This window comes from Grammomys surdaster, unplaced genomic scaffold (genome assembly GCF_004785775.1).
Source record: "Grammomys surdaster isolate TR1022 unplaced genomic scaffold, NIH_TR_1.0 371, whole genome shotgun sequence".
Lineage (NCBI taxonomy): Eukaryota > Metazoa > Chordata > Mammalia > Rodentia > Muridae > Grammomys > Grammomys surdaster.
Window position 1 is genome coordinate 2,905,284 of NW_021604790.1, and position 27,801 is coordinate 2,933,084.

A 27,801-nucleotide genomic window follows, 5' to 3' on the forward strand; every position below is an offset into this window, starting at 1 on the left:
CAAGCATGCATGAGGTGCACATTCATACATGCGGGAAAAACACTCATACGCATAAATCAATTTAAAAAATAAATCCTGGAGTGGCTGGAGAGATGGCTCAGTGGTTAAGAGCCATGGCTCCCCTGGAAGAGGTTCAGTTCCTACTACCCACATAGTGGTTCACAACTATCCGTAACCTTAGTTTCAGAGGATCTACCACCCTTGAACAGACATGCGGGCAGAACACCAGTGCGCATAAAAATAAATAAATTTTAAAAATCCTGGACACTTAGTGGCTTTAAAAATATTAAACTACTTGTTAAAAAGAGAAGAGATAAAGCAGGGCACGGTGGCACATACTGTTAATCCCAGCACTCGGGAGGCAGAGGCAGGTGGATCTCTGTAAGCTCAAGGCCAGCCTGGTCTACAAGGTGAGTTCTAGGACAGCTAGGGACGGGTAGAGAGACCTTGTCTCAAAATGAACCAAACAGACAAACAAAACGCAACAATGTAAATTTAAAAAAAGAAAGAGCCAAACAGACATTGTGGGGCACACTTTTTATATCAACACTTCTGAGGCAGAGGCAGGTGGATCTCTCAGTTAGAGACTGGCCCTGATCTACCTAGTAAATTCCAGAACAGCCTGGGCTACGTAAAGGAACCTGCCAAAAAAAAAAAAAAAAAAAAAAAAGAATGAATGAATGACAATTAACACTGAGGAGATGGGAACACCGAGTCCTAGCGTTTGGAGCAGAGGTCAGCACTTAGCAGGTGTCTGGCAAGCATGTGCTTGGATAAAAGCTTACCATTCTCAGAACAAAAAGGACAGCCTGTGGAAGAGGGAAAAAAAAAGCAATCAAAGCAAAGCAACAACAACAGCTAAACACCACGTTTCAAACAGGGAATCGGGTCTGGTTTCCAGGCTCTGGCAGGGAGTGGCTGGGACCCTGTGCTATGAGAACCACATTGCGTTTTATTCACATGGGGCTCAGGCAGGAAAAGATCAAAACGCAGTTTGAGAACTTGAGAGTCACCCTGGGGCTCTGCGGTTTGGGAACAGTAGGGTCAGCTTGAAGGCTGCATTGTGTCACTATTTCCATTACATACTTTCCAGGGTCCCCACTTGGCTGGTAAACTCCTGTCCCCAGGGGGAAAGGAGCGGGTGGCGTTGCACAGAGGCCTGGAGAGGTAGCATGGGAAGAGAACTCTCTGTTGCCAGCAAATAGCTGAGTCCTGCCTGGCCCGGCCTGGGTGGGAAGGTGGATTCCGCCTTTCCCTGGGAGGTGAGTATTAATAGTACAAACCTCCCTCCCTCTCTGCTAATCCGGGCAGTTTCAGTCAATCTACAGGATATATTGTACCACTCCTTCCTGCCTTTGGCTATAAGGATGATGTTAGCTGAGTACAGTTGCTGCTGTGGGAAACGTTTTGAGTAGGTAACACAAGTCATATAGTATAGCAGGAAGGGTAAGCTGACTCTGGTCAGCTGTGTCCCAGGGCCCCTGTTTGTAGTTTCTCATGTATTGATGTTGGATTTTCAATGAAGATCAGTTTCCTTGGGAGAATGAGAGCTCTCTGCAATATACCCAGAGGCTAAGCTTGGTAGGACTTAAGTCACCTGTCCTGGTGTCACAGGGTAGACAGACACAGAATCCAAGGCTCTGGCCCAGGCCTGCCCCAACTTTGGGTAAAGTACCTAGTTCCTGAATGCCTGGAAAGCCTGGATCCACTTGTCTACTCTGTAAAGCTGTTTGTACTCTTGTTTCCAGCGCCCCACCTTTAGATTTTTATAATAGGTTCTCAGAGATGGCTCAACAGTAAAGAGCTCTGGCTGCCCTTCAAGTTGTCACAGATTAATTCCCAGCACCCACATGGTACTTCACACCAGTCTGTAACTCCAGTCTCAGGGCTTCCAATGCCCTCTCATGGTCTCCATAGCAACATGCAGATACTTAGTGCACAGACATAGTGCGGTCAAAACACCACACATGTAATAAAACAAAAATTTGCGGGGGCTGGAGAGATGGCTCAATGGTTAAGAGCACTGGCTGCCCCTTTCTGCCTCCTCTGCCGCCATGGCGCCTGTGAAAAAGCTTGTGGCCAAGGGGGGCAAAAAAAAGAAGCAACTTTTGAAGTTCACCCTCAACTGCACTCACCCTGTAGAAGATGGGATCATGGACACTGCCAATTTTGAGCAGTTCCTCCAGGAGAGAATCAAGGTGAATGGGAAAGCCGGCAACCTTGGCGGAGGGGTTGTGACCATCGAGCGGAGCAAGAGCAAGATCACTGTCACTTCCGAGGTGCCTTTCTCCAAAAGGTATTTGAAGAAGAACAACCTCCGAGACTGGCTGCGTGTTGTCGCCAACAGCAAAGAGAGCTATGAGCTGCGTTACTTCCGGATTAACCAGGATGAAGAGGAGGACGAGGACGAGGACGAGACTCATTGCTCTGCAGTGTTTTGTATTAATTCATAAATAAAACTTAGGAACAAAAAAAAAAAAAAAAGCACTGACTGCTCTTCCAAAGGTCATGAGTTTCAATTCCCAGCAACCACATGGTGGCTCACAACCATCTGCAATGGGATCTGATGCCCTCTTCTGGTGTTTCAAGGACAGTGTGTTTATGTACATTAAATAAATAAATAAATAAAATTTGCTGTTGTCAAGCCACATCTCCAGCACCTAATAATATTTTTTGTAAATACTTTTCATAAAAAAAAAAAAAGTTCTTGGGCTGGAGAGATGGCTCAGCGGTTAAGAGCACTAACTGCTCTTCCAGAGGTCCTGAGTTCAATTCCCAGCAACTACATGGTGGCTCACAACCATCTGTAATGAGATCCGATGCCCTCTTCTGGTGTGTCTAAAGACAGCTACAGTGTACTCATATACATAAAATAAATAAATAAATCTTAAAAAAATAAGTTCTTATATAGCCTACTCTCACCTTGTATGCAAGGATGGCCTTAAATTTCTGATTCTCCACCTCTTGAGCTAGGGATTACAGGAGATTGTCATCTCATGAGTCTGTCTTTTCCTCCTCCTTCTGGGGATTGAAGAACCCAGGAATCTATGCATTAGGCATTAAGCACAACACCCTCTGCCTCTGAGCTGCATCCACAGCTGTTTTATGTTCCTGTGTTCATGCATGTGTGCACAAGTGTGCTTCTGTGTGGGCCTCAGGTGTCTGCTGCCACTTTCTGTCTTGTCTGGCGCAGGCTCTCTTTTGGTTTCCTGCTGGGCTGTGTACACCCGGCTACCTGGCTTTTGCATTTCCAGGGTTGTTCTGCCTCTATGTTTCATGACTCCACGTACATGCTGAGATTCCAGGCTTGTGCTGTGAGATTCTAGGCATCCTGACAGTTCATGGGGCTCGACTAGCAAGAAGTTTTAGCTGATGAACCATCTCCCTACCTCTGTTCCTGTTTGGGGGGGGGGGTTGTTTTGCTTTAACTTTTAAAAGTAAAAAAAGATTCATTTGTATTTTATATGTATGTGTTTTGCTTGGATGTGTGTCTACAAACCACATGCATCTATTGCCTGAGGAGGCCAGAGGAGGACATCGGATCCCTGGGACTGGAGTTGGGATATTTGTGAGCCATCAAGTGGATGCTAGTCACTGAACCCAGGTCTTCAGGAAGAGCAGCCAGTGCTCTGAAGTGGAAACTTAACGGTTCTTTGGAAAGTTGGTTGGATGGTATTTTGCTGGGGCAAACATGTGAAGGAACGTTTTGTTACAGTGGACACAGGTGCAAAAGGCTCAGGCAGCCACATGAAGGAACATTTAGCTGAAGCAGACACAGGAGAGAGGATGTTCTGCTAAAGCAAGCACGTGAAAGGACACGTGATGAAGGATTCTCTGCTAACAACACACATGTATTTGTCTACCTTACATTGTGTAGTTGAGCAACGTTTGTCGGGACTTCATAGAGAGAAACACACCAAAAGACTTCTGGTGGTGTGCTGCAGTTTCTTGCTGTTTCTGCGGACTCAGGCAGATTGGCAGAGTGATGTCTGCTGAGACAGATGCACGTCCTGAGGCAAGACCTGCGGAGGACACGTGATGTTTGGAGCGTATAAAAGGACTCAAGGGACAGTGACAGAGGCCGAGCTTGGCTTCCTTATAGAGATCGCTGTGCAAGAATCTGGGTCTCGCATCTTTGCTGATTTTCGCTTCTCTGAGGGAGGCACAGCCAAGAACTTCTGGCCTTCCTCCTGGTCCCTCCTGCTGACTTGAATCGAGGCTGAGGCCTGGCTGTCTCTGCTAGGTAGTGCCACCGCTGCTGATTCATGCTTGCTATCCGACTCTATCAGACTGGACTGCTGATATATCTGTGAAGTGCTTGCAAGTGGATCGAGCTGCGGCTGCCTGCTAACCTGTGAACTGAACTGTCGATTTCCAGACACCACAGTTGCCCCAAAGCACCTTTCTAAACAGGTCCACTTCCCCGTATCCTTTCTTTTCCACTCACTCTGGTGGGTGGTGGGCTACAAGAGAGGTTAAAGCGTTTAAGAACCATCATTAAAAATAAGGATTGAAACAATTAAAGTTAGTTTCAGTGCTCTTAATCACGAAGCCAGCCCATTTGTTGTTGTTTTTTAAACAGTTGTGATGCACACCTGCAAGAAGAGTATAAAGGATTTAACGAAATATGTAAGGTGCCTAAATTTTCAAGGTTTTTGAAGAGTTTAGGTATCATCACGCATACAGAGTGTCTCAGAAGGAACTGGGTGACATGGGAATTCAGAAGCACTCAACACGCTGGGCAGTGGTAGTACACGTCTTTCATCCCAGCACTCAAAGGGCAAATATCTGTGAGTTCGAGGCCAGCTTGATCTACAGATTGAATTCTAGGACAGCCAAGGCTACACAGAAAAATCTCTTCTCAAGAATACAATACAAGCCGGGCGGTGGTGGCGCACGCCTTTAATCCCAGCACTTGGGAGGCAGAGGCAGGCGGATTTCTGAGTTCCAGAGTTCGAGACTAGCCTGGTCTACAGAGTGAGTTCCAGGACAGCCAGGACTACTCAGAGAAACCCTGTCTCGAAAAACCAAAAAAAAAAAAAAAAACAAAAAAAAAAGAATACAATACAAAAAGGCACACAACACGAGGATTTTAATTTCTGGTGCACCCATTTCCTGTCTGAGACGGGAGTCTCTGCCAGCATGTCCTACAGGGCAGAAGTGCTCCTTCACTAACGGGATTCTGTACCAGTAGCGTTACTTCAGCCTGATTCAACCTCCCAGTCACCATTATCCACACCTGCGTCCCACTACGTTACCCATGTTCCCTTTGAACTCATGGACTCAAATGATCCTCTGTCCCAGTTTCTGAGCTGGAACTATAGGCATATGGGCGGCCAGCTCTACCCATGTCCCCTTAAAATCTGTTTGAAATATGTGAAGAGTCTCTTCTGGAACATATCAAAGGCACTTTCCTGGCTCCATGCCTGTGGCTCTTGGGGATGTCCTTGGACAGACGCTGCAAGGTCCTTAGAACCTTGTCCTCTTTCTAACAGGGTATTACAGCTTCCCAGGTCCAGGGATAACCTGCACCTACACACTTCAGACTCACGATCCCTCTACGGATGGTTGTAAGCCACCATGTAGTTGCTGGGAATTGAACTCAGGACCTCTGGAAGAGCAGTTAATAGTTAGTGCTGTTAACTGCTGAGGCATTTCTCCAGCCTCCTTTCTCTCTTTCTTTTTTCTTCCTTTGTTTCTTTCTTGCTTGCCTTCCTTCCTTCCTTCCTTCCTTCCTTCCTTCCTTCCTTCCTTCCTTCCTTCCTTCCTTCCTCTTTTTCTTTCATTTTTAAAGAAGGGTCTCACTCTGTTGTCCTGCACTAACCTAGAACTTGCTCTGTAGACCAGGCTGGCCCTGAACTCACAGAACTCTTCTGTCTCTACCTCCCAAGTGCTTGCTGGTAAGCCAACACTCTGAGTCTTTTCTCTGCCTTGGCCTCTCAAATCCCAGGTACTTCTCTATAACCTAAATGTTTTCTTTCTCCCAGGACGTCCCCTCAGTCCTTCTACTCTGATTTTTCCCTTCCTGTTCCATCCCCTTCCTCGTCTGCTTTCCTCCCACCTTCCCCTCACTCACAGCTCTCAATGGCTCCAGGAAGAAGCTGCATGCTGCTCCCTCGCCCAGGGTGGCCGGTCAGCGTTCCCGGGCTATATATAGCACAGCTGTGCCTTAGATTATGTGCAGAGCACTTCAAGACCTTGCCCCTTCCTCCAACCTGTTCCACTTCAGCATCTCAATAGGGACAATATCCACTAAGCTTCTAGTTAGAGGAGAGATACCCCAACAATCTGGGTGGGACCGGAGGAAGAAGAGTGTGCCGAACTGGGATCTCACAGCTGGGGCCAGTCTTCCTATCTGTTGTCTGGGACATTTTAGTCTGGGACCCATTTCCTGCTACTTGTTTATTGGGGAGGAAGAGGAGCAGACAGTACCCCGGGGAGTGTAACCTCTGGATGGAGGCTGTTTCTACTGAGGAGGGCAGAGGCTCAGAGATCAAGTGGTATAACAAAATATTTAGAGCGATCGATGTGGTGTATGGGCAGACGGAGCCTGCATCCAGCACTGGCTGGTCCACTAAGTTTATCTATCTGTATATTTAATTTAGGCTCCTCAAGGCCAGAGTTTATTAATATGACCTGATTTGGAAGAAACAGAAGGTTCGGTAAGCAAATTACTAACATAGAAGTGCTTACATGGAAACAGTTATTAAACGCTTGGCATATTAACAAAAATGATGCTGTCACAATTTTTATCTTATCTGTTTACTAAAACAGGATGCTATGGAAGCTTGTTGCTTCAAGTTTTGCTGTACGTCCTTCAAGGTTTCTCTACCCAGCTTCCCCGTTTTTGTGCTGGGGACTAAACCCAGTGCCTTGAAGTCTAGACAAGTATGGTTTAATAGTTGTTCCCAATGCACTTCTCACATGTTTTTGAAGAGAAAGAGCAACTTTATTTGTTCTCTCTCCAAACTTCCCCTGTCGTACATTCTTTAAGTTAGTGCCAAGCAGTTACGTTTTGTTTGCAGGACGGTTAGAAGTTTGCTTGCTTTATTCTATTGTGCACTATAGCTTTGCAAAAGTCATTTAATGGAACCTCAGTTTTCCCTTGTTCCTTCTTTCTTTTTGTTTTTGCTTTTGTTTTTTTGAGACAAGTTTTCTCTGTGTAGCCCTGGCTGTCCTGGAACTCACTTGTAGATTAGATTGGCCTTGAACTCAAAATACCTGCCTGCCTATACCTCCAAAATGCTAGGATTAAAGATATGTACCATCACATCTAGCTCAGAGCCTCAGTTTTTCACCTGTGAAATGGGAATAATAATAATAATCTCTGTCCCAGAGTTTTTAAGGTGACAGTTGGGGCTCCTGAAGCCCTAACAAGCTAGGCTCAGCCAATTGTTCTGACATGCCTATTACACAGATGAATAATGGTTAGGCATGATGGCACGTGTCTTTAATCCCAGCACTGGAAAGACAGGGGCAAGCCTGTCTTTAAGCCAGCCTGGTCTAACAGCAAGTTCCAGGCAAGAGGAGAAGAGAGGAGAAGAGGGGAGGGGAGGGGAGGGAAGGGAAGGGGAGGGGAGGAGAGGGGACTGCCCGGGCACCACAGTAGGGCACCTGGAAGTGAGGGCGTAGGCGAGCCTGCCTGAGGGCATGAGGCGTGGGGAGCTGTCCCTGCCCCTTGTTGACTTTGGGACTCGGGTGACCTAGCCAGGGCAGTGCAGGAGAGCCAGTCTTGGTGGTGTGGGTGCAGGAGAGCTGGTGGACGGACCCTTTCAGCTACCACCCTGTCCCAGATCCAGGACTTTAAGTTGGCTCACCCCAGCATCTACTCCATCTGTGAACCGCTGGAGTGTGTAAATGTCCTGCAGATCCAAAGCTGCAGGATCGAGTTCCATGACACAGGGCAAATGTAGGATATCCAAGAAGAGACTGGGTGAGGGTCCAGCATTTACAGTGTAGCAGAAGCCAGAGAAAGACCTGCAAGCAGACCATTGACTCATTGCAATGAGCATTTGCACGTAAAGATGTTTGGACAAAAGGTTATACTGTGGGACACACTGCAGCTTCCACAGTTAGATGTGAGTTTGTATCTATTTATTTTTATTTTTTGGTTTTTTTTTTTGAGGGGGTTGCAAGGGCGGAGGGCGGATATGAAGGGACAGGAAGATGAATGGGACTGGGTGCATGGTGTGAAATTCACAAAGAATCCAAAAAAAAGTTAAGAAAAAAACGAGAAAGGGAAATTATGCAATGTGGTCACCCTGAGAAAAGGGAATATAAAGGGGTCCAGTGCCCCCTCCAGCCTTCTTGGTGCACTGAAACGAGGGTAAGAATTCTGGCATGACATTCCCGGGTTCTTGTTTCAACACTGTCCTGCAAGGTGGTCATACGGCACTGGATAAAATTTCTTCCTAGCAGGCAGACGAGTTCCTCCTCTGTCTGAGACCCGAGCTGGGACTTTCCCTTCCTCCACCGTGGGACTCCTGAAAAAGCTCACTTCTTTGGAGTCTATTGTTTCAACAGTTCAATACTCAAAGGGAACAGCACTTCTGAAGTGTGCACGTGCGTGTGTTAGAATGTGTGTGGATGCACACGAGCAGCTGCACACATATGTGTGCTTGTATATACAGAGGACGGAGGTTGACACTGAGTTTCCCAGGTACTAGTGGAGCTGAACTTTGAACTAAATAGCCTTCATTGGCTGGCTCTCTATGTAGTGGTACACCTTTAATCCCAGCACGAAGGGGACAGAGCACGATCTTTGGGCTCAAGGCCCACCTGATGTACATGACATGATGAATTCCTGGTCAGCTGGGGCTATGTAGGAAGACCTTATCTCAAAAACCAAACACTCCTTTCAAGATATGACTCAGTGAGTAAAACTGCTTGCCACTAAGCCTGAAAGTTTGATCCCAGAACCCACATAAGAGTTTCCTGGAAAGAGCCAGGCAGTGGTGGTACACACCTTTAATCCCAGCACCTGGAAGGCAGAGGCAGGCGGATTTCTGAGTTGGAGGCCAGCCTGGTCTACAGAATGAGTTCCAGGACAGTCAGGGCTATACAGAGAAACCCTGTCTCAAAAAAACAAACAACAAACAAACAAACAAAACCCCACCAGAACAAAACAAAACAAAGTTGGAAAGAACCACGTCTGACCATCACAACACGCGCCATGGCACTTACACACCCACACACACATCATATATTCACACAATAGGTTTTAAGTTTAAGTTTTAAGTTTCAGCAGGGTGTGGTACAGTCTACATAGCACATTCCAGGCCATCAGGGTCCCATGGTGAGACTATCTCAAAAATAATTTACTTTTAGTTGTGTGTGCGTTCGCACACACGTACACACGAGTGGGCATATGCCACTGGCACTGCATCTTCCAGAGTTGGAGTTTCAGGTATTCTTCAGTTGCCAGACATGGGTGCTGAGAACCAAACTCAGGTCTTCTGAAGGAGCAGTACACAATCTTGGCCACTCTCCAGCCGAATATTTTAAGTATGTGGATGTGAGGGGCTAGCATGTATGTAGGCTGTATAACCATCTATGTAGGTTATATCTGTGGAGGCCAGAAGGCAGCATACGGTCCTCTGGAACTGGAGTTACAGGGAGTTATGGGCCACTATGTGGGAACTGGGACTCCAACCCAGATTTTCTGCAAGAGCAAGTTCTTTGAACAGCTGAGCCCTTTGTCCCTGCTTTATTTTATTTTACTTATGATTTGAATTTGATCATGATCCCTGTCTACCTCACGCTGGCATTTCCATGTTCCTTCCTGTAGCCTACACCCTGTGTCGCGTGAGAACTCAGGCTAGGCTGGGGATCTGGAGAGGCAGCACAGGAACGTGTGTGTGAACATCTGAGAGGAGAGTTCTCATGGACACTGGGGATATGCGCAGGCCCTGGGGATTTGGCGTGACCTTGAGCCCGTTCATAGAGCAATTCGTGTCAGGGAGAGAGAAGAGGGACATCAGCTGCTGGACATATTTCCAGTGCCAAAAAGGCCCCTCTGGGAAACACACGTGTAAGTGCAAGCGCAGAGAGGCTAAGTGATGTACGGAAGGGAGACCCTGATCGTCCCCATGGGCTTAGCAATAGCTGCTGCTTCTAGTCAGGGATGCCAGGATGGACCATCGGTCCCATGCTTCAGTCTCAGTAAAGAGTTTCTGATCAGTCCCCCAGAGGCAGCCAGCCATGGGACAGATCATGACAACACTACTTATTATTAGCTGTGCATCTCTGGACAAGTGCTTTGTTCTCTCAGAAGCACGGTCCCTTCTTCTGTGACAGGCCCGAAACATAAATACCTGGTCTAGGCAGATTCACACTCGTGTCTGTCAGGTCACTGTCAGAAAACCAGAGTGAGCAGTGTTTCAGTTGTTCCAAACTCTTCAGAGAAGTCCCTGATCCTGGCTGGGTGTGGTGGGGCAGCATTTGGGAAGCAGAGGTAAGTGGATCACTGTGAGTTAGAGGCCAACCTGGTCTACATAATGAGTTCCAAGCCAGTCAAGGCTATACACTGGGACCCTGTCTTAGACAACAACAAAAAGATCCTTTGATCCCCTGATCCCCTTCCAACTGCAGCTGAACCTCGGGTTGCCCACTTGATAAGTTCGTTACCACTGAGCTGTATCCTAAGCCCCCCTCAACTCCTTTACACTTTCTTTTCCCCCTTAAGACAGAGTTTAAGTCTGTGTAGCCTTCACTGTCCTGGAACTCTCTCTGTAGATCAGGCTGGCCTCGTACTCAGAGATCCACTTGCCTCTGCCTCCGAGTGTTGGGATTAAAAGCATGCACCACCACCATCTGGGTTTATTAATTTTTTTGAGATTGCCCTGGCTGGCCTGGAACTCACAGTAACTTACCTGCTTCTGCCTCCTGAGAGTTGGTATTAAGGTGTGTACCAACACACCCATTTCTTTTTTGAGACAGTCTCATAAACTGTCCCCAGGCTAGTTTTGAATTTACTCTGTAGCCCAGGCTACCTTTAAATCTGCAACTCTGTTATCTCAGCTTCCTAACTAGCTGAGGTTCCAGGCACGTCTCCAAAGGGGACTAAGGCTAGAGTCTTACAACTGAAGCATCTAACACTCCACATTACTCAGAAGAGTATTTCAAAGTTTAACTTGGGGGAGGACCTAGGAGCCCTGTCTGTCTTTGCTTCTCTAGCTCTCCACAGCAGTATTCACATGTGTACCAACAGGCTTACGACAGTTAAGGTCTCTCCTCTATCAGGTCTAAACTTATTTTGCTATCCCTGGTGCTCCATGGATGTATGCGTGTTTGTGTTTGTGCATGCACACATGCATTTAAGACTGATGCTGTTCTCTCTCCTTCCTGCTGTCATAACTTCAAAGACACTGCTTCCCTGACCCCATAGTGACAACTCTGGCATTGGCTTTTTACTGACTCAAAGCAGCAGATGCTGAGCCTGGTCTGGCTGTCCATTCTCCACTTTCTGGCCATCTCTCGAGCACGGTAAGCACGAGCATGCTGAAGACAAAGGGGCTACCAGGAGGAGCTGGCCCAGGCAGTCTTTGTCTTGGGATTTGACTCAGAGGGCATCCTACCGAACCCCTCCTCTGAGGACTGGGACTCCAGCTATGATCAGAACAGACATTTTTAGGGGTTCACAAGGAGATCAAGAAGGAGGTTGGCAAGCAGTTTGAGGACCAGAATTTGTTCCTTTAGTCTTAGGTGCAAAATATATCACTGCCTTGCCACTTACACCTGCTCTAGGGTTAACCAGTGCTGCGCCTGTCTAGAACAGCCCTCGATCCCTAGAGCCAGATCTTGTTCTGTAGCTCCCTTAGGAGCAACTGTCAACAGATTCATAACCAAGAGGGCCCCAAGATTCAAAGACTGTTCCAGTCTACTCTGGGTTTTTCCAGCTGTTTTTCTTGGCCAGAGGATCACACCCATTGGGATGCAAATAGGGAACAGGAAGCAAGCCGAACAGTAAAGTCAGATGAACGAGAGAAGAGGCAGATGTGAAGGACATGAGGAAAGTAGGCGAGCAGCCCAAACTCCTGAGAAAGAACACGCAGAGGGGCATCTTTTCTAGTGCGGGTTGTGTTGGGCACCCAGAGGGGCATCTTTTCTAGTGCGGGTTGTCCTGGTCATGGTAAGGACCTGGTAGATAATCATCTCCCCTGAAGACGAAGGATCAGAGTCCTTATTGTGGGCTTCTTTCAGAGCTGGGCTGAAGCCTAGGCACACAGCTGTTAACATCTGAATCCAGGATCATGTCTGCTAACAAGGGCTGGTGGGTGCCACCGGAGGGTGAGGACAACCTGTCCGAGAAGTTCCTAAGGAAGACCAGGGAGTCTCCACTGGTGCCTATAGGTGAGTAGGGGAAGAACAGGGTTGGGGCAGATGCCTCCTCTCTGGGACTTCATGTCTCTTGGTCCTTTTAAAGAATGAGGCAATGGTCAGAGAACTCAAGTGGTCCGCCCACTACACAAGGAATGTCTGCACAATGCAATCAGAGTCTGGATGGGTAGTGGTAGCATCAGGAAACAGGGTGCTAACAGCAGCCTCAGGATAGGGGTCTTTACTGCAATCTTAAGATTGCCCCGGTTTTCCTTCCAGGCTCTAGAATATGAAAACCTATACAAAAAGTTGGAAGCCAGGAGGGGGTGGAAAAGCTCAGGTGGCAGTGTAGTCATGACAACAAACTACCAGCATATAAGGAAGGGGCATCATGAGGGTCACAGACACTTTAAAAATACCATTGAAAGCCGGGCGGTGGTGGTGCACGCCTTTAATCCCAGCACTTGGGAGGCAGAGGCAGGTGGATTTCTGAGTTCCAGGACAGCCAGGGCTATACAGAGAAACTGTCTCGGAAAAAAAAAATACCATTGAAAATACTCAATATCCCAACACCAGATGCATGAAAGAATCTACTTAGCACCTAGTGCCCAACCTGCATTGCCCAGAGGGGAGCCAAGGGACCTTGGACTTGGACACAACACAGGCCCAGTGAGCCCATTCTCTGCCCACAGGTGTAGCAGGCTGCCTGGTGATAGCAGCTTACAGGATTTACCGGCTGAAGGCTCGGGGTTCCACCAAGCTGTCCATCCATCTGATTCACACCAGAGTGGCAGCACAGGCGTGTGCTGTGGGGGCCATCATGCTTGGTAAGCAGCATGGTGGGGGTCAGAGGGAGAGGAGGGACAAAGTAGTGTCCCTAGTTAACTGGTCCATGGCTCAAGTCCCTGCTTCACAAACTAGGAAGTATTCACATCACTTCCTTGATGAGCCCTAGGCTGAGGCCTGTTTCAGGGTTCCCCAATTGGCCACTGTTGCTGGGCCGTGGGACAGTATTAAGACAACCTGTCTCATCAATTTTCCCCAGAGATGAGAACCCGGAAGAAGCAACAGTTACTTGCAAGCTGATTGTGGGCTAGTCCCTTTCACTGGGCCTCAGTTTCCCCATGTATAACAACTACCTCTGGCTATTCCACTCAGCAGGCCACTTTGTACAGAGCAGACATCAAAGGTCTCATGAACCATTGGAGTTGCTCCTTCAGCGGGCTGTGTGCCTGATGTTTGGAACAACTGTTGGGACCTGGGGCAGAAAGAGGAGCAGGAAAGCTGGGTCTCAAGAGAAAGGCAGGAGTAGAGCCCTGGGACCCCTTGAAGGATCAGATGCCAAGGGGCGCTTTTCCTTCTTCATGCAGGTGCCATGTATACAATGTACAGAGATTACATCAAGAGGGTCTCAGAGGATGCTGAGAAGTAGGACTCCTGAGGTGGCAGGATGGCCCAGTCCCCGCTGCCTATATGTGCCTAATAAAGCTTTGTTGAGGAAAGCGAAGTGCCTTACTCATGAGCAGAACAGGGAACTTGGGGCTGGAGGGAGGGCCCAGTACAATGGGGTGGGAACCAAAGGGCTCTGGCCTCAACTCAAGGGAGAAAGACTCTGGGTACAACTGTCTTCTAGGAGAACGGACCTCAGTTCCCAGGGTCCTCAAACTCCTATACCACTTCAGGCAGAAGCAGCCTGGAATGGGAAGGGGAAGGCAGGGGCAGAGAAGGGCCTGAGACTCATGGGAACATTGAATCAGACACAGGCATTCCTTCCACACGGACTGCTCCCCTCGGGACCCAGTTAGGAAGGCAGCTGCAGCTGGGAGCAGAGACAGTAATGTCTCATGGGAAATCACATATCCAGAATGTAGCGCTCTGGTTAGACAGGGTGGGGGTGGACAAAAGCAGCAAACCAAGGCAGAGGTCAGAATGTTCTGTTCATTTACAAACTGTAGCTAAGATTGAACTTGTAAAAAATAAAATTCCGTGTAAATCCTGAAGACAGGCCCCTTAGGGTTAAACATTTTCATCTTGTTCTCATTCTTCTCTGGGCCCAAGCGCCTCTCTGTTCCTTGGGAATGGGGCCAGACAGAGGCCACAGAAGGAACCAGGAGGCCAGATGACCCTTCCTCATTGGGATGGAGGTTTCTGGGTTGTTCAGATGGCCCCGTAGCAGTTCCCAGATACTCAGAGCACGAAGGCCCAGTGAGCAGATCTCGGCCTGAGTCGAGAGCTGCAGGCCCTGCACTCACATGGGGTAATTGAGCACAACATCCTGCTTGGCGAGCTCCAGCAACATAGGATCATCGAAGAACTTGCTGATGCTCACATCCTCACTCAGGCCCTGCGGAGCACAGCCAGACAGTGGGGTGAGCCCCAGGGTCATCCAGGACCTGTGCTTCAGGGGAAGAAGGCTAGGAAAGGCTGCAGGAGGACTTGTGCCTTTAGGGTACTACTACGGCTCCTGTTCCCTTTGGGCCCTAGGTCTGCTTATCTGAGGTATGCAGAGACTGGTCTTTCCTCCAAGAGGAAGAAGACACACAACTCCTGTGGAAATCTTGGGGGCCTGAGAGATGGCAATGGTTAAAAGAACACATACCTTCCTACGACGGGTTTTGATCATGAACTCCCGAGCCAGGTGAGGAGCTGGCTGTGGCTCCAATGGGCGGATAACAATGCTCTTGTCCAGAGGATCACCGGGGACAATCTGGAAGACAAAGAGGTTTCAGGTAGACGAGGCAGCTTCCTGGAGGATTCAGAGCCAGAAGCAGGAACTTTTCCAGGATTGTAGAACATCCTGAACAGAAGGGGAACTGGCTGAAAGGAGGAAGTCTACCAAAGTCGGAGGCCAGGGTAGCCAGGTTTCCTCACCTGCCAATGGTGGAAGACAGACAGGGAAAAGGCCTGCCCCTGGGTATGAGTTCGGAGATCAGTCTCAAAGCCAAATGAGTCGATGGCTGGGATGAACGCTTTGATGGTATAGAGAGGGGAGCCTGGTATGGGTGCATCCTGAGTCACATGACCCCTGAGAAAGACAAAAACCAAGGCCTGAGTTATATATAGACCCAAAGGCACGGGGCAATCTGACTTCTGCCCTTCTTTGTGTATTCTAGCCCAGCCACCATCAAGTAAAACCTAATGGAACATGCTCTACAGAGGGAATGGGCTTGGGGCTCTTAGCAGAAGCCACAGGAGCAGCCACCTGTGGGAGGAGGCAGAGTAGGGACACTGGGAGATGGGATCCAATGACAATCCCATCACTGCCTTACTGCTACACTTCTCCCAGGAACTGGGGGATGGGTAGGCGCAGCAGCAAGAAGGAAACTGTACCCACTGCCTGTGGTAGAGGTAGGAGAGCCTCAGTGCTACTTCTGTGGGTATGCGGTCAGCAAGCTGCTGAAGTGGGAAGGTGGGGAGAGCAATGGCTGGGGCTACCCCCTCTCTCCCCTCCCTAGCAGCCAGGGGGCTTCTTGATCCCAGAATCCTCCCCAACAACAGGCTGCTCACCTGCGCCTAGCCAGGACAGTGTAAACAGCAGACACACAATCTGCAGGAGCCTGGACTTCTACAAAGTAGTAAGGCTCCATCAGACGGGGAGTGGCCTGCAATAGAACAAGAAAGGGCTCAGTCTGCGGATGGCTAAGAGCGAGAACATACAGGTTCTTCAGACCTCTGTATCTTCTCTGGCCTCTCCTTGGCCTGCATATAATTTTCTGCTCAGGGAACAACGACAGTCCCTCCAACTCCGCTTACCATGAGGAAGGCAGAGTACACTACCCTCCTGGCTGTGGGGATGATCTGACCTCCACCCCGGTGGAGGGGTTCCTGGGCAACCACCGCATCCAGGATCTTAAACTTGACATTCCGAATCACTGAAAAGGAGATGGAGGAGCTGGGGCTAGTCACAGGGGCATGGTAGAGCAGCAGGGTAATTTGCAACATGGAGGCCATATTACAGCCACCCAAGGATATGATACAAATCTCACATCCACATCAGCAAGGCCAGTAGCAAACAGTCAGCAGTTTCACATTCCTTAGCAGTTGATTCAGGCTGCACTGTGACACGGGGAACATTCTTACAAGCTTATGTGCTGGTTCTGAATAACTTTTTTCTGGACATGACTGTGCTCTAGAAATTGTATCTGGTCCCACAGGGACTGTTCTGCATCAATAAATCACTCTACCTGATCACCCTCATGTTATCTGTCTTCAACATACCCAAAGCCAGGCTCTACCCAGCAGTTAAGAGCAAGGTCAATCTAAAGATGCCTTCATTTTGGAGATGGGGAAGGAGCAGGGGGGACACTGGCCCAAGACTCAGGACAGCCCAGTGTACTCCTTTCCTGCTGGGTCTGAAAGGCGAGAAGCACATCCCTCTGTCATCCTGTGGCTAGGTGCAGGGTCCTGGGGAATGGAGCTGGGGGTTGAAGGTGGACTCACATTCATCACAGAGGGGTCCTTCCCTGGTCCCCCACTGGAAACCTTGAACAATGCTGTCCTTCACTGAGCCGAGAAGGGCCTTGTCTACCTGCATAGAAACATTAGGGCTCCTTAGCAGGCTACTAGCAGCAGCAGGCAGTGGTAGGAGGGGAATGGATGGCTGTGAGAAGCCAGCTCTCAACAGGGAAGAGGGCACTGCAGTTTCTTCATCTAGCGATAACACTTTGCCACAGGCATCCTATCGGTTTACCTCTGAGGGCAACGTATCATCCACTAGGATGTTGGGGCCTGTAGCATCAGGACCAAAGGCCCAGATGGAACGGGCAGCCAGCAGATCCCAGTCGTACTTTGTCTGGAAGAACTCTCCCAGCTTCTTTCTGGAGGAAAGAGAAGGAGGATCCTGGGGCCGCAGATCCTGCCTTTCTGTAAGACAGTAACCCACTCTACCCACACCATAGCCAAGACAACAGGAAAGGAGGGATGGTGTCAGGAGACCAGGCAAAGAGGCCATAGCATGACCTCTGTTCCAACCTGTTCCAGGTGATCTGGACCACCTCATTCTCTATGTCCTCAGCGAGGCCCTTCTCAAGAGGCTCAGCAATCATGGTGATCTTGTTCCTGGTCAGAAAGAGCAGGAGCAGTGAGAAGGTCACAGGAGTGAGCAGAGGTCACAGGACAAGCAGTGGACACAGAATGATCAGGGCCAACAGCACAGACTGCTGAGACAGCAAGAGAAATGGACTCTTGGAGCTAGGGCACGAAAGGGTGCCTTGTCTTCTTTCATTTCTGTGGGGTTTCTTTCTTTTTAATATGTATGAGTTATTTCGCTTGCGTTTAAGCAAGTGTACCACATGTGTGGAGCACCCCAAGAAGCAGACAAGAGTATTGGAAACCAGGGACTGGAAGTGTAAGCCACCATGTGGCTGGAAAAATTCTGGTCCATTTCCAAGAACAAGTACCTTTAACCACTGACCCATCTCTCCAGTCTATCTGCTTTTTCTTGAAAAGTACAGCTAGGGCTGGAGAGTGTAGCCTGCCAGTACAGCATGTGTGAACATGTATGAGAAGCTGGGTTTCCATTTTCAGCACCCATTTTAAAAAAAAAAAAAAAGACTGCTGAAGCTGGCACAGTGGCTTATGCTTGGAATCCCAGACAGATAGCCAAACACACACACACATACTCTCACTCTCTCTCACTCTCACTCTTTCTCTCTCACTGAAAGCCCCTATCTCAAGCAACCTCTTCTGCTGCAGAGCTGTGGCTGGGGCAGGCATGGACTGAGTGTGTGGGAGGAGGAGGCAGGCAGTTCCAGGTATCAGGGACATGTTCCCAGCCTCTATCATTTTCTTTCTTTTATTTCCCCCAAGACAGGGTCATGTGTGCAGCCCCAGATGGCTTAGACTTGCTATGTAGATGGAGCTGGCCCTAAACTTGCAGCATTCCTCCTGTCTTGCCTCCCAAATGCTGAGATTATAGGCGTCCGTCACCATGCCTGATTTTTGTTTCTTTCTTTTTTTTTTTTTTTAAAGACAGGAGCTTACTATGTAGCCCCGACGCTGGAACTCTCTCAACACAGAAATCTACCTGAGTGCCTCTTAAGTGATGGCATTGAGAGTGTGTGTACCACCATGTCTGACTTTTGTTTTTTTAAGTAAAGAATCTCACAACCACTCAAACTTGTTATGTGGCTGAGGCTGGCCTAGAACTCCTGATCCTCATACCTCTACCTCCCAGGTAATGAAATTACAAATTACAGGTGTGTGCTGCCACACCCAGCTTCTTCCTTTGAGTGACTCTGTGTGTGTGTGTGTGTGTGTGTATGTATTTATATGTGCAGGCTGATGTTGGGTGTCTTCCTTTCCACATACACTCAACCCCTCCATCCCTTTTTTGAGATAGACATAATGAGTTCCAGGGCACACTGAGTTGCATTGTAAGAGTGTTACAAAAAAAAGTACAAAACAATGGGTTTCTCTGCGGCGTTTCCCCAGCACACATCACTGTATTTGTTCCCTACCGTTCTCTGTAGCCCCACCTCCTGCTTACTTCTTATTGGGTGTTTCAGCAAAGCATTTGAGGGAGGATGTTTCTACCACTGTCTCACAAAACGTCACAACTGGGTCAGCCACCTAGGCAATGAAAAAAAATTGAGGTAAAAAACCAGTTTTGTTGGTAGGACAAAGTTTTCCTGAGGAATTCTGAAGCATCCCTGTTCTCTGAGCAAGAGCATCCTAACAGCTCTGCAGCCACAGGCCAGAGCGCTGCCCACACCATCCCACGGAGCCCGGGAGCCAAGTCGGGAGTACGTGGGGGCTCACACTAGCTTCTAAAACTAGGGCCTTAATTATGGTCTTCCAAGAAAGCTTCCACCGCCTGCCCCTCACTGAGAACCCCTCGGAGTACGACACCAACAGTGCTGGAGAGACTGCATCTACTCTGTACTCAAGCCACAGCCCCACAGGTAGAGGAGTCTAAGAGGGCGGCTGCTCTGTAAATGCAGGGTGGTGGAGACAATGTCACGCCATGCATGGTACTCGGTCAAGACTTGGTGACAAGCCTGAGAGCCAGCTCCCACTCTCTGTGACACCACACACTCTGAGCCAATCACCAGAGACCAAATAGTTCTTTTCCTAATGTAGGACAAGAATAACTGTGGCTTGGGAGCCTTGACTTTAAATATGACACTGAAAATGACCCATCTCTAGAACTTTCCCTGATGAAGAGCACCGAAAGCACTTTCTACAGAAGGATCTCTAGTGGCTGTCCAGAAGGGTGAAGGGTTTGCCCACTCAGGACGTCCCTCTGGAGCTGGCAGCCAGGCTAAGGGAAGGGCACCTTGATGTCGATCTCCGAGTACATCTTCCGAAGGTCATGCATCACGCAGTCCAGGTAGAGCTCCCCAGTGCCCAGGATCACATGCTCACCAGACTCTTCCACCTGAAACAGCAGCCCAGCAGTCAGCGCTCGATGCTGTGTCCTGGGCACAGCAGATGTAGACAAAACCCAGGGCAGCAGGGATGAAGGTTCCGTAGCTCATTACCAGAAACAGTGAGCACCTCAGCCGGGAGGGTAAGGACCGGCTCAGCGCTTAAGCATTTCCTCTGCAGGACAGAGAGCTCGGGTTCAATCCTCAGCACACTCTACATCCCACACCTCATCTCCCACCCTAAGGAAGCTTAGTGTGTGGTGTGCCTGTATGTGCCTGTGCACCGGCTACTTTTGTGTGCCAACTTGATACCAGCTAGAGTCGTCAGAGAGAAAGGAGTCTCAGTTAAAGGGAATGTCTCATGAGATCCAGATCTAAGGCATTTTCTCAATTAGCGATCAATGGGGAGGGCCCCGCCCATTGTGGGTGGTGCCAACCCCGGGCTGGATGGTCCAGGATTCAGTAAGGAAGGCTGAGCATGAGGAGCAAGCCAGTAAGCAACACCCCTCCATGGCCTCTGCATCTGCCCTTGCCTCCAGGTTCCTGCCCTATTTGAGCTCCTGCCCTGACTTCCTTTGGTGATGAACAGCACTGTGGAGGTATAAGCTGAATAAACCCTTTCCTCTCCAACTTGCTTTTTGATCATGGTATTTTGTTACAGCAAAAGAAACCTACTTAAGACAGCTTATAATTCAGCTTCATGTGGCAGAGGCAGGAGATTCACCCAGAGCTTGAGGTCAACTTGATTTACAGAGCTAATTCTAGGCCAACCAATACTACACAATAATAGTCTGTCCCCAATCTAAGAATTTAGAGGACAATCCTGCCCTAACCAGTAGGTCCCCAAGACAACAGGACCTAGATTTAGCGCATTGTTGACTGGATCCTACCTTGGCCGGCCCTATCCTTACACGTAACACTCTCTTCTGGCTACTCAGAAATGGTTTGGTGGCAGGCTCAAGAGTCTGTAATGCTCAGTCACTTTTGCTTTTTTCCTTTTCTTGTTTTCCACTAATCTAAAGAGCAGTGGAGGCCCAACTCTAGGCCCAGGTCTCTCTAACCAGGACTCTTACGTATTCCTCTTTAGAATTTTACTATTTCTTTTTTCTGTTTTAAAGATTTATTTATTTTATTTATATGAGTATACTACTGATCTCTTCAGACACACCAGAAAAGGGCTTTGGTTGTAAGCCATCATGTGGTTGCTGGGAATTGAACTCAGGACCTCTGGAAGAGCAGTCAGTACTCTTAACCACTGAGGCACCTTTCCAGCCCCGTTTGTCTTCTTTTTTATTACTTTATGTGTGCGGGTGTTTTGTCTGCATTTATGTCTCTGCAGCACATGCATGCCTGGCACCTGTGGGGCCCAGAAGAGAACAGTTCAGATCCCCTGGAACTGGAGTTACAGACGGTGATGAGCAGGCCCCTGGTGCTGGGAATTGAACCAGGGTCCTCTGGAAGAAAAGCTCTTAACTGCTGAGCCATCTCTGCAGCCCCATGTGTAACCCACAATGGCCTCCTAACTATGTAGCTGAGGTTGATCCTGAGCTCTGGATTCTCCTGACTCAACCTCCCAAATGCTGTTTGGCTCAACCTACCACCATGCTTGTTTCTCATTTCTCTGGAAAACCAATTCAAACTGTGTGCCTATTAAAGAATATGGCTATGTAAAGTCATCTGAGGAAACAAAGGTTCACATTCCAGTTCTGTCTGCCCTCAAATGGTAACGGGTGGGACCGCTCATGAACCAGGAACACCTCTTGAATGCAGAGGAATGCCAGCACAGGGCAGTTAGCGAAGAGTGTAGGACTTGGTGGCCTTGGACATACCTTGGTGGTAAGAGATGGGTAGCTCTTATTGACCTTGCGCAGGCCGTCAAGCATTTTGGGCAGCTCTGAGGGGTTAACTGGCTCCACAGCAATCTTGATAACAGATGTGGTATTGAATTTCAAGGGTCGGAAAATCTGAGCCTGAGAGCCAAAGAACAGAGGAGTGAGGGAGGGCCTAAGGGGTAGGCAAGAAGGCACAGGCCTAAGGGAAAACTGAAATCTTGACTCCCCAACCAAGAACCATGGTACAGTGGAGTCCAATTTAAAGGACCATTTGCTTCAGGCATTTTGGCAGAGCACTGAGCAAGAACAAGAGGCACTCCTCCTAACTCCTAGTATCCAGGAGAACTCACCAGGGTGAGGGAGGGCACATCCGAGGGCTGAGCCAAGCAGCAGCAGCAGTGGCTCTAGATTCGGACCTTTTGAATTTCAAAGCGTGTTTGCTCACACGCCTGTGGTTCCTTGTGCCTTTCTAGCTCAGTGTGCCCCTTAAAAACATTACCTCCTCATTGCCTCGGGGTTCAGTTATGGTTGCTGTCTTCACAATCGGCTGATCAACACCTTCAATTAGAACCCAGTTGCCAGCAGGAACACGATTCACCTCAATGTGGTACCTAGAGTAATATCCAATAAAGAAGCAAGAACTGAGTCAGAGAGTCACTCTATAACAACGTACCAAGCATCTGCTACATGCTGGGCACAGAGCCAGGAGCAGAGGTGAATTACACAGAGCCATTCAAGCAGGAGAGAGGTGTGATCAACAATCACACACGCACACACGGGGCGAGGGCAACGGAAGCAACAGGAAAGCCTGACTCCACATGGAAACTTCTGGTAAAAAGCCTGTGAACTCCCATGTGATAGGGGCCAACAACATGGTCTACAGAGTGAGTTATAGGATAGCCAGAGCTATATAGAGGGACCCTATATCACAAAACAAAAAAATAAAAAGTATCTGTTGCCTAAGATTTCTCTAACATAAGGGGACAGAGGACACCAAAACACGGACACTTTAATTTCTGAGCTCTTCACCTTCCCCAGCCTTCTAGAGCAAAGGGTGGCTTTGGAGGAGAAGGAAGGGCGTCACTGAGGTCCAGCAGCCACACTGCTGACAGGACGGCTCTGGTTCTGCTCATTACCAGAGATGAAAAACAGCCCAGAGGCCCAAGTCTGATTCAGCAGACTGGGATGCGCCAGGGGCTCAGCATAACCTTAGTCAAGAACCAGGCAGTGCAGGTCTGCAAACAGCTGCTTTAGGGAGGAAACCTGAAGCCACAAGTAAGGGGCACAGAGGAGCTGAAAACAGGGATGGGAGAGACGATGGCCCAGAAGTTAAGACCACTGGCCGCTCTTGCAGAGGACCTGAGTTTGATTCCCAGCATCTACATGGAGGTTCACAACTGTTGCCTAAGATTTCCTGTTCCAGGGGATCCAAAGCCTTCTTGTGGTCTCCTTGGGCACCAAGTATGCATGTGGTGCACAGACATACATGCACGCAAAATACTCAAGCACATTAAAAAGAAGAAAAGAAGCAAAAGTAAAATCTTCCTAAAAAGGCTTCACCACAGGTGTACCCAAGGCTCAAAAGTGACATTCCAACCACGTTATCTTTCAGCCTTGGCAACCTTAAGAACTAGATGCCAACAGATCTGCCAGGAGGGGTCATCTGACTGCACTGTACTGTCCAGGTAGCTGTGTTTCCTAGGACCCCTCCTAACACCTTGGGACACTCCCAGGATAGAAGGATACATACATGTGACCTCATAGGTTCTGGTCAGTAGCACAGTACCTGGCGACGGAGATCCAGAGGCGGCCCACAGTGCATATCTGGGAGTCTTCCTCATCTTCCAGAGTGTAGTTCTCTCCCAGCACCTTCACAGGCTGCCCAGCATGGATGGTGCCACTCAGCACCCTGCCGAAGGCGTGAAACTGAACTCCGTCATCTGTGCTGTACATCTTAGTAGTGTGGCACATCAGGGGACCCTGGCAGAGGGGACAGGAAACAGCTTTAACCACAGACACCGTGAGGGTGACACACCACCTTCCCTGACAACAGTAACATGAGCTATAAGGAGAAAGGCTGATTAAGGAAGATGTGAGTCCTGGAAAATTCCAAACCATGCTCTACCTTCCCTCCCTCTACGGAGGGACAACAGGTACACTGCCCTCCCTCTACGGAGGGGCAACAGGTGCACTGCCCTCCCTCTATGGAGGGACAACAGGAGATTCAGAAACAACAGAAATAAAAATGAGACAACGGAGGCAGACTTGGTGGAACAGGCTAGCTTGAAGGGGTCTAAAGCAGCAGGACTCCTGAGAATGTAAGGTCAGCTTAAGCCAGAGTGGAAACCTATGCCACAAAACACAAAAAGAGGTCCAGGCCTCAGCAGGTCAAGAGGCTTGTGGCCAAGCCTGACAATCTGGGTTTGGTCCCTGGGACTCATACTGTGGAAGGAAAGAAACAACAAGGTTGTCTTTGGCTTCCACATGCACGCTATGACACCTGTACAGACAGACAGATATACATACAAATAAATATATGTAACACACAGACACACATACAACCAACCAAAATCTCTTTTTTTCTGGGGGAGAGAAGGTTTAGGATCACAGACTAGCATTGACAAGACTCCTTGCTCTAAATTCTCCATGAACATGGAACTCAGTGCTTATGACTGCCTAAGAAACAGCTGGGATGTCTGTGTATCTTTTCTTTTTGGTACCTGGGAACTGAATCCTGAGCTCGAGCATGTGGAGTATATATCCTAGCAGTGATATCTACTATCTACTAGACCTTGCGCCCAGACTGATGCTTTCAAACAGCAGGTGCAAAGCCAGGCTGCCGTGCTTTCTCTGCTCTCCTCCAGGCACACGCCTGCTCCTTCCTCAGCCTTGCCTTGTTCTCATCACAGTCCTCCCCCCCCCCCACCCAATAGCATCCTCAGGTCAGACTCAGACAGCACAGGAATGGACTCAAGTCTCCCCACTATTTCTGGCAACCACCAAACTGTGACTGCAGGACTGACTCTGCTTACAGGGAGGGATAAGCAAGGAAAGCAAAAAACCAATATGCTTGCAACAGGGACTCAGCACGTCCATGCAGATGCAGATGCAGAAGCAGCACTGAGGGCATGTTCCCTTACATCTGGGTCACAGTCACTCATGGCCTCGCCAAGGTCAGAGTCCACGCCACCAGTGTAGGTATGCTCGATCTTGGGTTTGGCGCCCACCTTTGGAGATGGAATGTGTTGTACACACATGTCCACAAAGCCTGTGGAAGAAGAAGAGGAAGGCATTACTATACCTCTGGTACACGTTCTTAGCGGGTAAGTGGGTAGAAGGAAGACATGGATTCAACCTGGAAGCAAACACTTCAAGGGAAATCTATTTCCTATGAGGAGAAAACACACACTTTTGCAGTTAGACTGATGTCAGGAAAGTCTAAGATGCAGGTCATAGTGGGACACAATTCCTTAAAATCTAGCTCACAAAAAATTTAAAGACTCTACAACATCCTATGGCTACAGAGATCCATGTTTATGCTGAACTCTGATGCCAGCCAGATAAGTGTCCCATCTGCACACTCCTTAGATTTGCTTAGGACAGTTCTCAACTGAGCAGCCTGCCCTGAGAAACACATGTTTCATTCAGTCAGCTTCTCTGCTTCCCTAACCCATTATCATACCTTGGAAGAGAGATTGCTCATACGACACTGGGATTGGTAAACCTTCAGTCTGGAGATCAAACTCAGTCCTAGTACCAAGCATATCTGTTTGACTAGTGTCCAGAATCTTCAGACTGATGGCCAGTCCAGAGTTGTAAGATTTAAAGGTTCAGACACCAAATTTCCACCAGACCTAGAATCAATAATTGCTAAGAAGAACCTCTCCTTGTCCCGCCACTACTCACTTTTTGAGATAGGTTCTTACTATCTCCCTGGCTATCCTGGAACTCAATTTGTAGACTAGACTAGCCTTGAACTCACAGAGATCCACCTGTCTTTGTCACCTGAGTGCTGGAATTGAAGGTGTGTGCCCCCACTGTCAGCCTCACAGCTATTTTAAAGACAGTATGTTGCTCTGTAATCCAGGCTGCCCAGAAAGTGCTCCATAGCCTATGCTGATCTTGAACTTATAACAAACCTGTATCAGTTATCAGGGGCTGGGACCAAAGGCACGAGCCACCGTTTCTGGCCACTTGTTCTTATTTACAGATGAGAATCAGTCACAGAAGAAATAGAAGGCTCGCCTGGATACCCCCTGAAAACTGCAGGCCAGAATAAAAACTTAGGTCTTGCCAGGTGGGTGGTGTACACCTTTGATCTCAGTACTCATGAGGCAGAGGCGGCCAGATCTGTGAGTTCCAGGACAGCCTGGTTTATATAGTGAGTTCCAGCCAGTCAAGGCTGGATAGTGAGACCCTGTCTTCAAATCAACAAAAATAAGTTTGGGTCTACATAACCAAGACAGGAATGGGGCTCAGCAGGATGGGGAAGGGGGATGACCAAATATGACATGTTCCCACAGGCTCATGAACACTTGCTCCCCAGGTAGAGGTACAGATTGAGGAGGCTGCAGAACCTTCAGGAGGTGGGCCAAGCTGGAGGCAGGTTTTGTGTTCCAGCCTGGCTCTATTTCTAGCTCAGGCTGTTTCCTGGTTTGGGAAGACGTCAAGAGCCAGTTGCCCACTGTCACCAGCATGAATCCCACCATACCGTCCTCTTCATGATGAACTGGACCCTCGCAAAGCACAAGCTGAATAAACTGTTTCCGTTATCACAGTGATGATGAAAACCAAGGATCTCCTGAGTCTTCACCGCACCTTCCCGACTAGTACATAACTTTAGGGAACCATTTTCCTGCTTGACCCCAGTAAATGTACCAGAGCCCCAGGCCTGCCACCATCCGCTTCACCTGCAGGGGAAATCTAATTCCTTTTTCCCAACACAAGAAACAACTAAAGAAAACCGTTGGGAAAACCCTGTTGTTGGTTTAAATACTATCATGACTCTGCTGCCCCTGCAGGGAAGGGAGCTTCTAAGACTACCCATGGGAGGGCATACATGAGACCATGTTTGTTGCTTTTCAAGACGAGGCATCATGTGCCCCACAGTGTCCTATGGACTCCTGATCTACCTGCCCAGTTGCAGGACGACAGCCGTGAACCGCTCTGCTGGCTGAGGGAGTAATGTCCAGGGCCTTGAGCTATCTTATTACCTGTGAACTCGCCAAAGAACTTTTTGCAGACCAGCCTGAGCAGAGGCCGGATGTTCAGCTTTAACTCTTCCTTGGTGAGGTGAATGCCAAGTTCGTCCAGGGTCCTCGGCAGGCTGGTGTCCACATCGCCCACCACCTGTGCATACAGAAGGCACTGGGTCAGCTATGCAGTGACAGCCCTAGAGACATATTTCATACGAAGTGAGGAGGGCCAAAGACAAATCTTCTAAAGAGTCTTCTACGGGGAGGGCTCTGGGCAACAACAGTCTGATTTGGAGGCCAGAGTCTACTCTACCTAGCCTTCAGCCAAAGAGGAGTGGCACTGACCCGGTCAGGTCTCCACATACTCTCAGTACTGTCCCCTGGCTTCTGAGCCATCCTACCTAAAGACTGCCCAGATTTAGAGGCTCATTCATTATACTGGAAGGAACCAAAAAAGGCCACCTGTCAGTACACAGCTAAGTTAAATCAACCTCTGCAGACTTAAGGTCTCTCTACAGTGGCAGATTCTATAAATTTCTTTTATTAATCCATTCCAGTCTGACATGAGATACTAAGTGTTTTTTATTGCTGATAAATTCTGGTCATTATTTTGTTCTACTGCTATGTTCTCTTCTTTTGTTAGATGGAACGGCCACACACAGTGTGTACATGTGCCCACCTGTATGTGTGTATCCACTGGACTCAGCACTGACAGAACAGCCTGCGAGTCTATCACTGTCTGCGTGAGAGGACACTTGCACCTTCACAGCCCGGCACTATAGAACTAACTCATCTGAACACAATGTTACACTCTCCGTGCAGCATCACAAAAGCTTCACCACAGCCTTACTACTTCCCTCCTTTCTTCTCTCCATCCCTCCCACGCTTCCTTGTGTGGCACTGAGGACTGACTCCAGGAATTCTCACACATGAGGCAAATGCTTCATAGAGTTACACCATGATTCACTCAACCAGGATCTCAATGACATGAACATTTAACGTATCTGCAGCCCTGTTTTTACTTTTTGTTTTAAGACCTCCTGATCCTCTCGCTCCAGCATCCTGACACCAGAGACTACAGGCTTCACG

The 27,801-nt window shown here is 48.7% G+C and overlaps 2 protein-coding genes and 1 pseudogene across 3 annotated transcripts in view; 2 read left to right on the top strand and 1 right to left on the bottom strand.

Moving 5' to 3' along the window:
- The first annotated feature begins 2,048 nt into the window (after positions 1-2,048).
- LOC114632083 lies at positions 2,049-2,453 on the top strand (annotated as a pseudogene).
- Positions 2,454-11,373: 8,920 nt separating this feature from the next.
- Positions 11,374-13,820, top strand: Higd1b (HIG1 hypoxia inducible domain family member 1B). Of its 2 annotated transcripts, none has more exons than XM_028780702.1 (4): positions 11,374-11,484; positions 12,202-12,351; positions 13,011-13,145; positions 13,689-13,820. In XM_028780702.1, exons 2-4 carry the CDS (start codon positions 12,252-12,254, stop codon positions 13,748-13,750), a joined length of 297 nt encoding a protein of 98 aa, XP_028636535.1. In that variant the 5' UTR covers positions 11,374-11,484; positions 12,202-12,251; the 3' UTR covers positions 13,751-13,820. The 2 variants fall into 2 exon arrangements, with proteins under 2 accessions (XP_028636535.1, XP_028636534.1); XM_028780701.1 differs by lacking the exon at positions 11,374-11,484 and adding an exon at positions 11,831-12,057 and having other exon boundaries at positions 12,096-12,351.
- A 417-nt stretch (positions 13,821-14,237) lies between these two features.
- Eftud2 (elongation factor Tu GTP binding domain containing 2) overlaps positions 14,238-27,801 on the bottom strand; it is a 41,033-nt gene continuing 27,469 nt past the window's right edge. Inside the window, exons 14-28 of the mRNA XM_028780481.1 lie at positions 26,731-26,866; positions 24,658-24,785; positions 23,304-23,497; positions 22,017-22,128; positions 21,515-21,655; positions 19,595-19,696; positions 18,806-18,888; positions 17,290-17,376; positions 17,009-17,135; positions 16,759-16,846; positions 16,072-16,190; positions 15,826-15,920; positions 15,190-15,343; positions 14,918-15,025; positions 14,238-14,662 (exon numbers count right to left, since the gene is read on the bottom strand). Coding sequence (XP_028636314.1) covers positions 14,567-14,662; positions 14,918-15,025; positions 15,190-15,343; positions 15,826-15,920; positions 16,072-16,190; positions 16,759-16,846; positions 17,009-17,135; positions 17,290-17,376; positions 18,806-18,888; positions 19,595-19,696; positions 21,515-21,655; positions 22,017-22,128; positions 23,304-23,497; positions 24,658-24,785; positions 26,731-26,866 — 1,770 coding nt within the window. The 3' untranslated portion in view covers positions 14,238-14,566. The remainder of the gene's footprint in view (positions 14,663-14,917; positions 15,026-15,189; positions 15,344-15,825; positions 15,921-16,071; positions 16,191-16,758; positions 16,847-17,008; positions 17,136-17,289; positions 17,377-18,805; positions 18,889-19,594; positions 19,697-21,514; positions 21,656-22,016; positions 22,129-23,303; positions 23,498-24,657; positions 24,786-26,730; positions 26,867-27,801) is intronic.

Bases quoted from the DNA above. Each gene is read 5' to 3' on its own strand.
- Higd1b (XM_028780702.1), top strand. From the start codon at position 12,252: ATGTCTGCTAACAAGGGCTGGTGGGTGCCACCGGAGGGTGAGGACAAC. The intron at 12,352-13,010 runs GTGAGTAGGGGA...CTCTGCCCACAG, and splicing joins GTCTCCACTGGTGCCTATAG to GTGTAGCAGGCTGCCTGGTG. The intron at 13,146-13,688 runs GTAAGCAGCATG...TTCTTCATGCAG, and splicing joins TGTGGGGGCCATCATGCTTG to GTGCCATGTATACAATGTAC.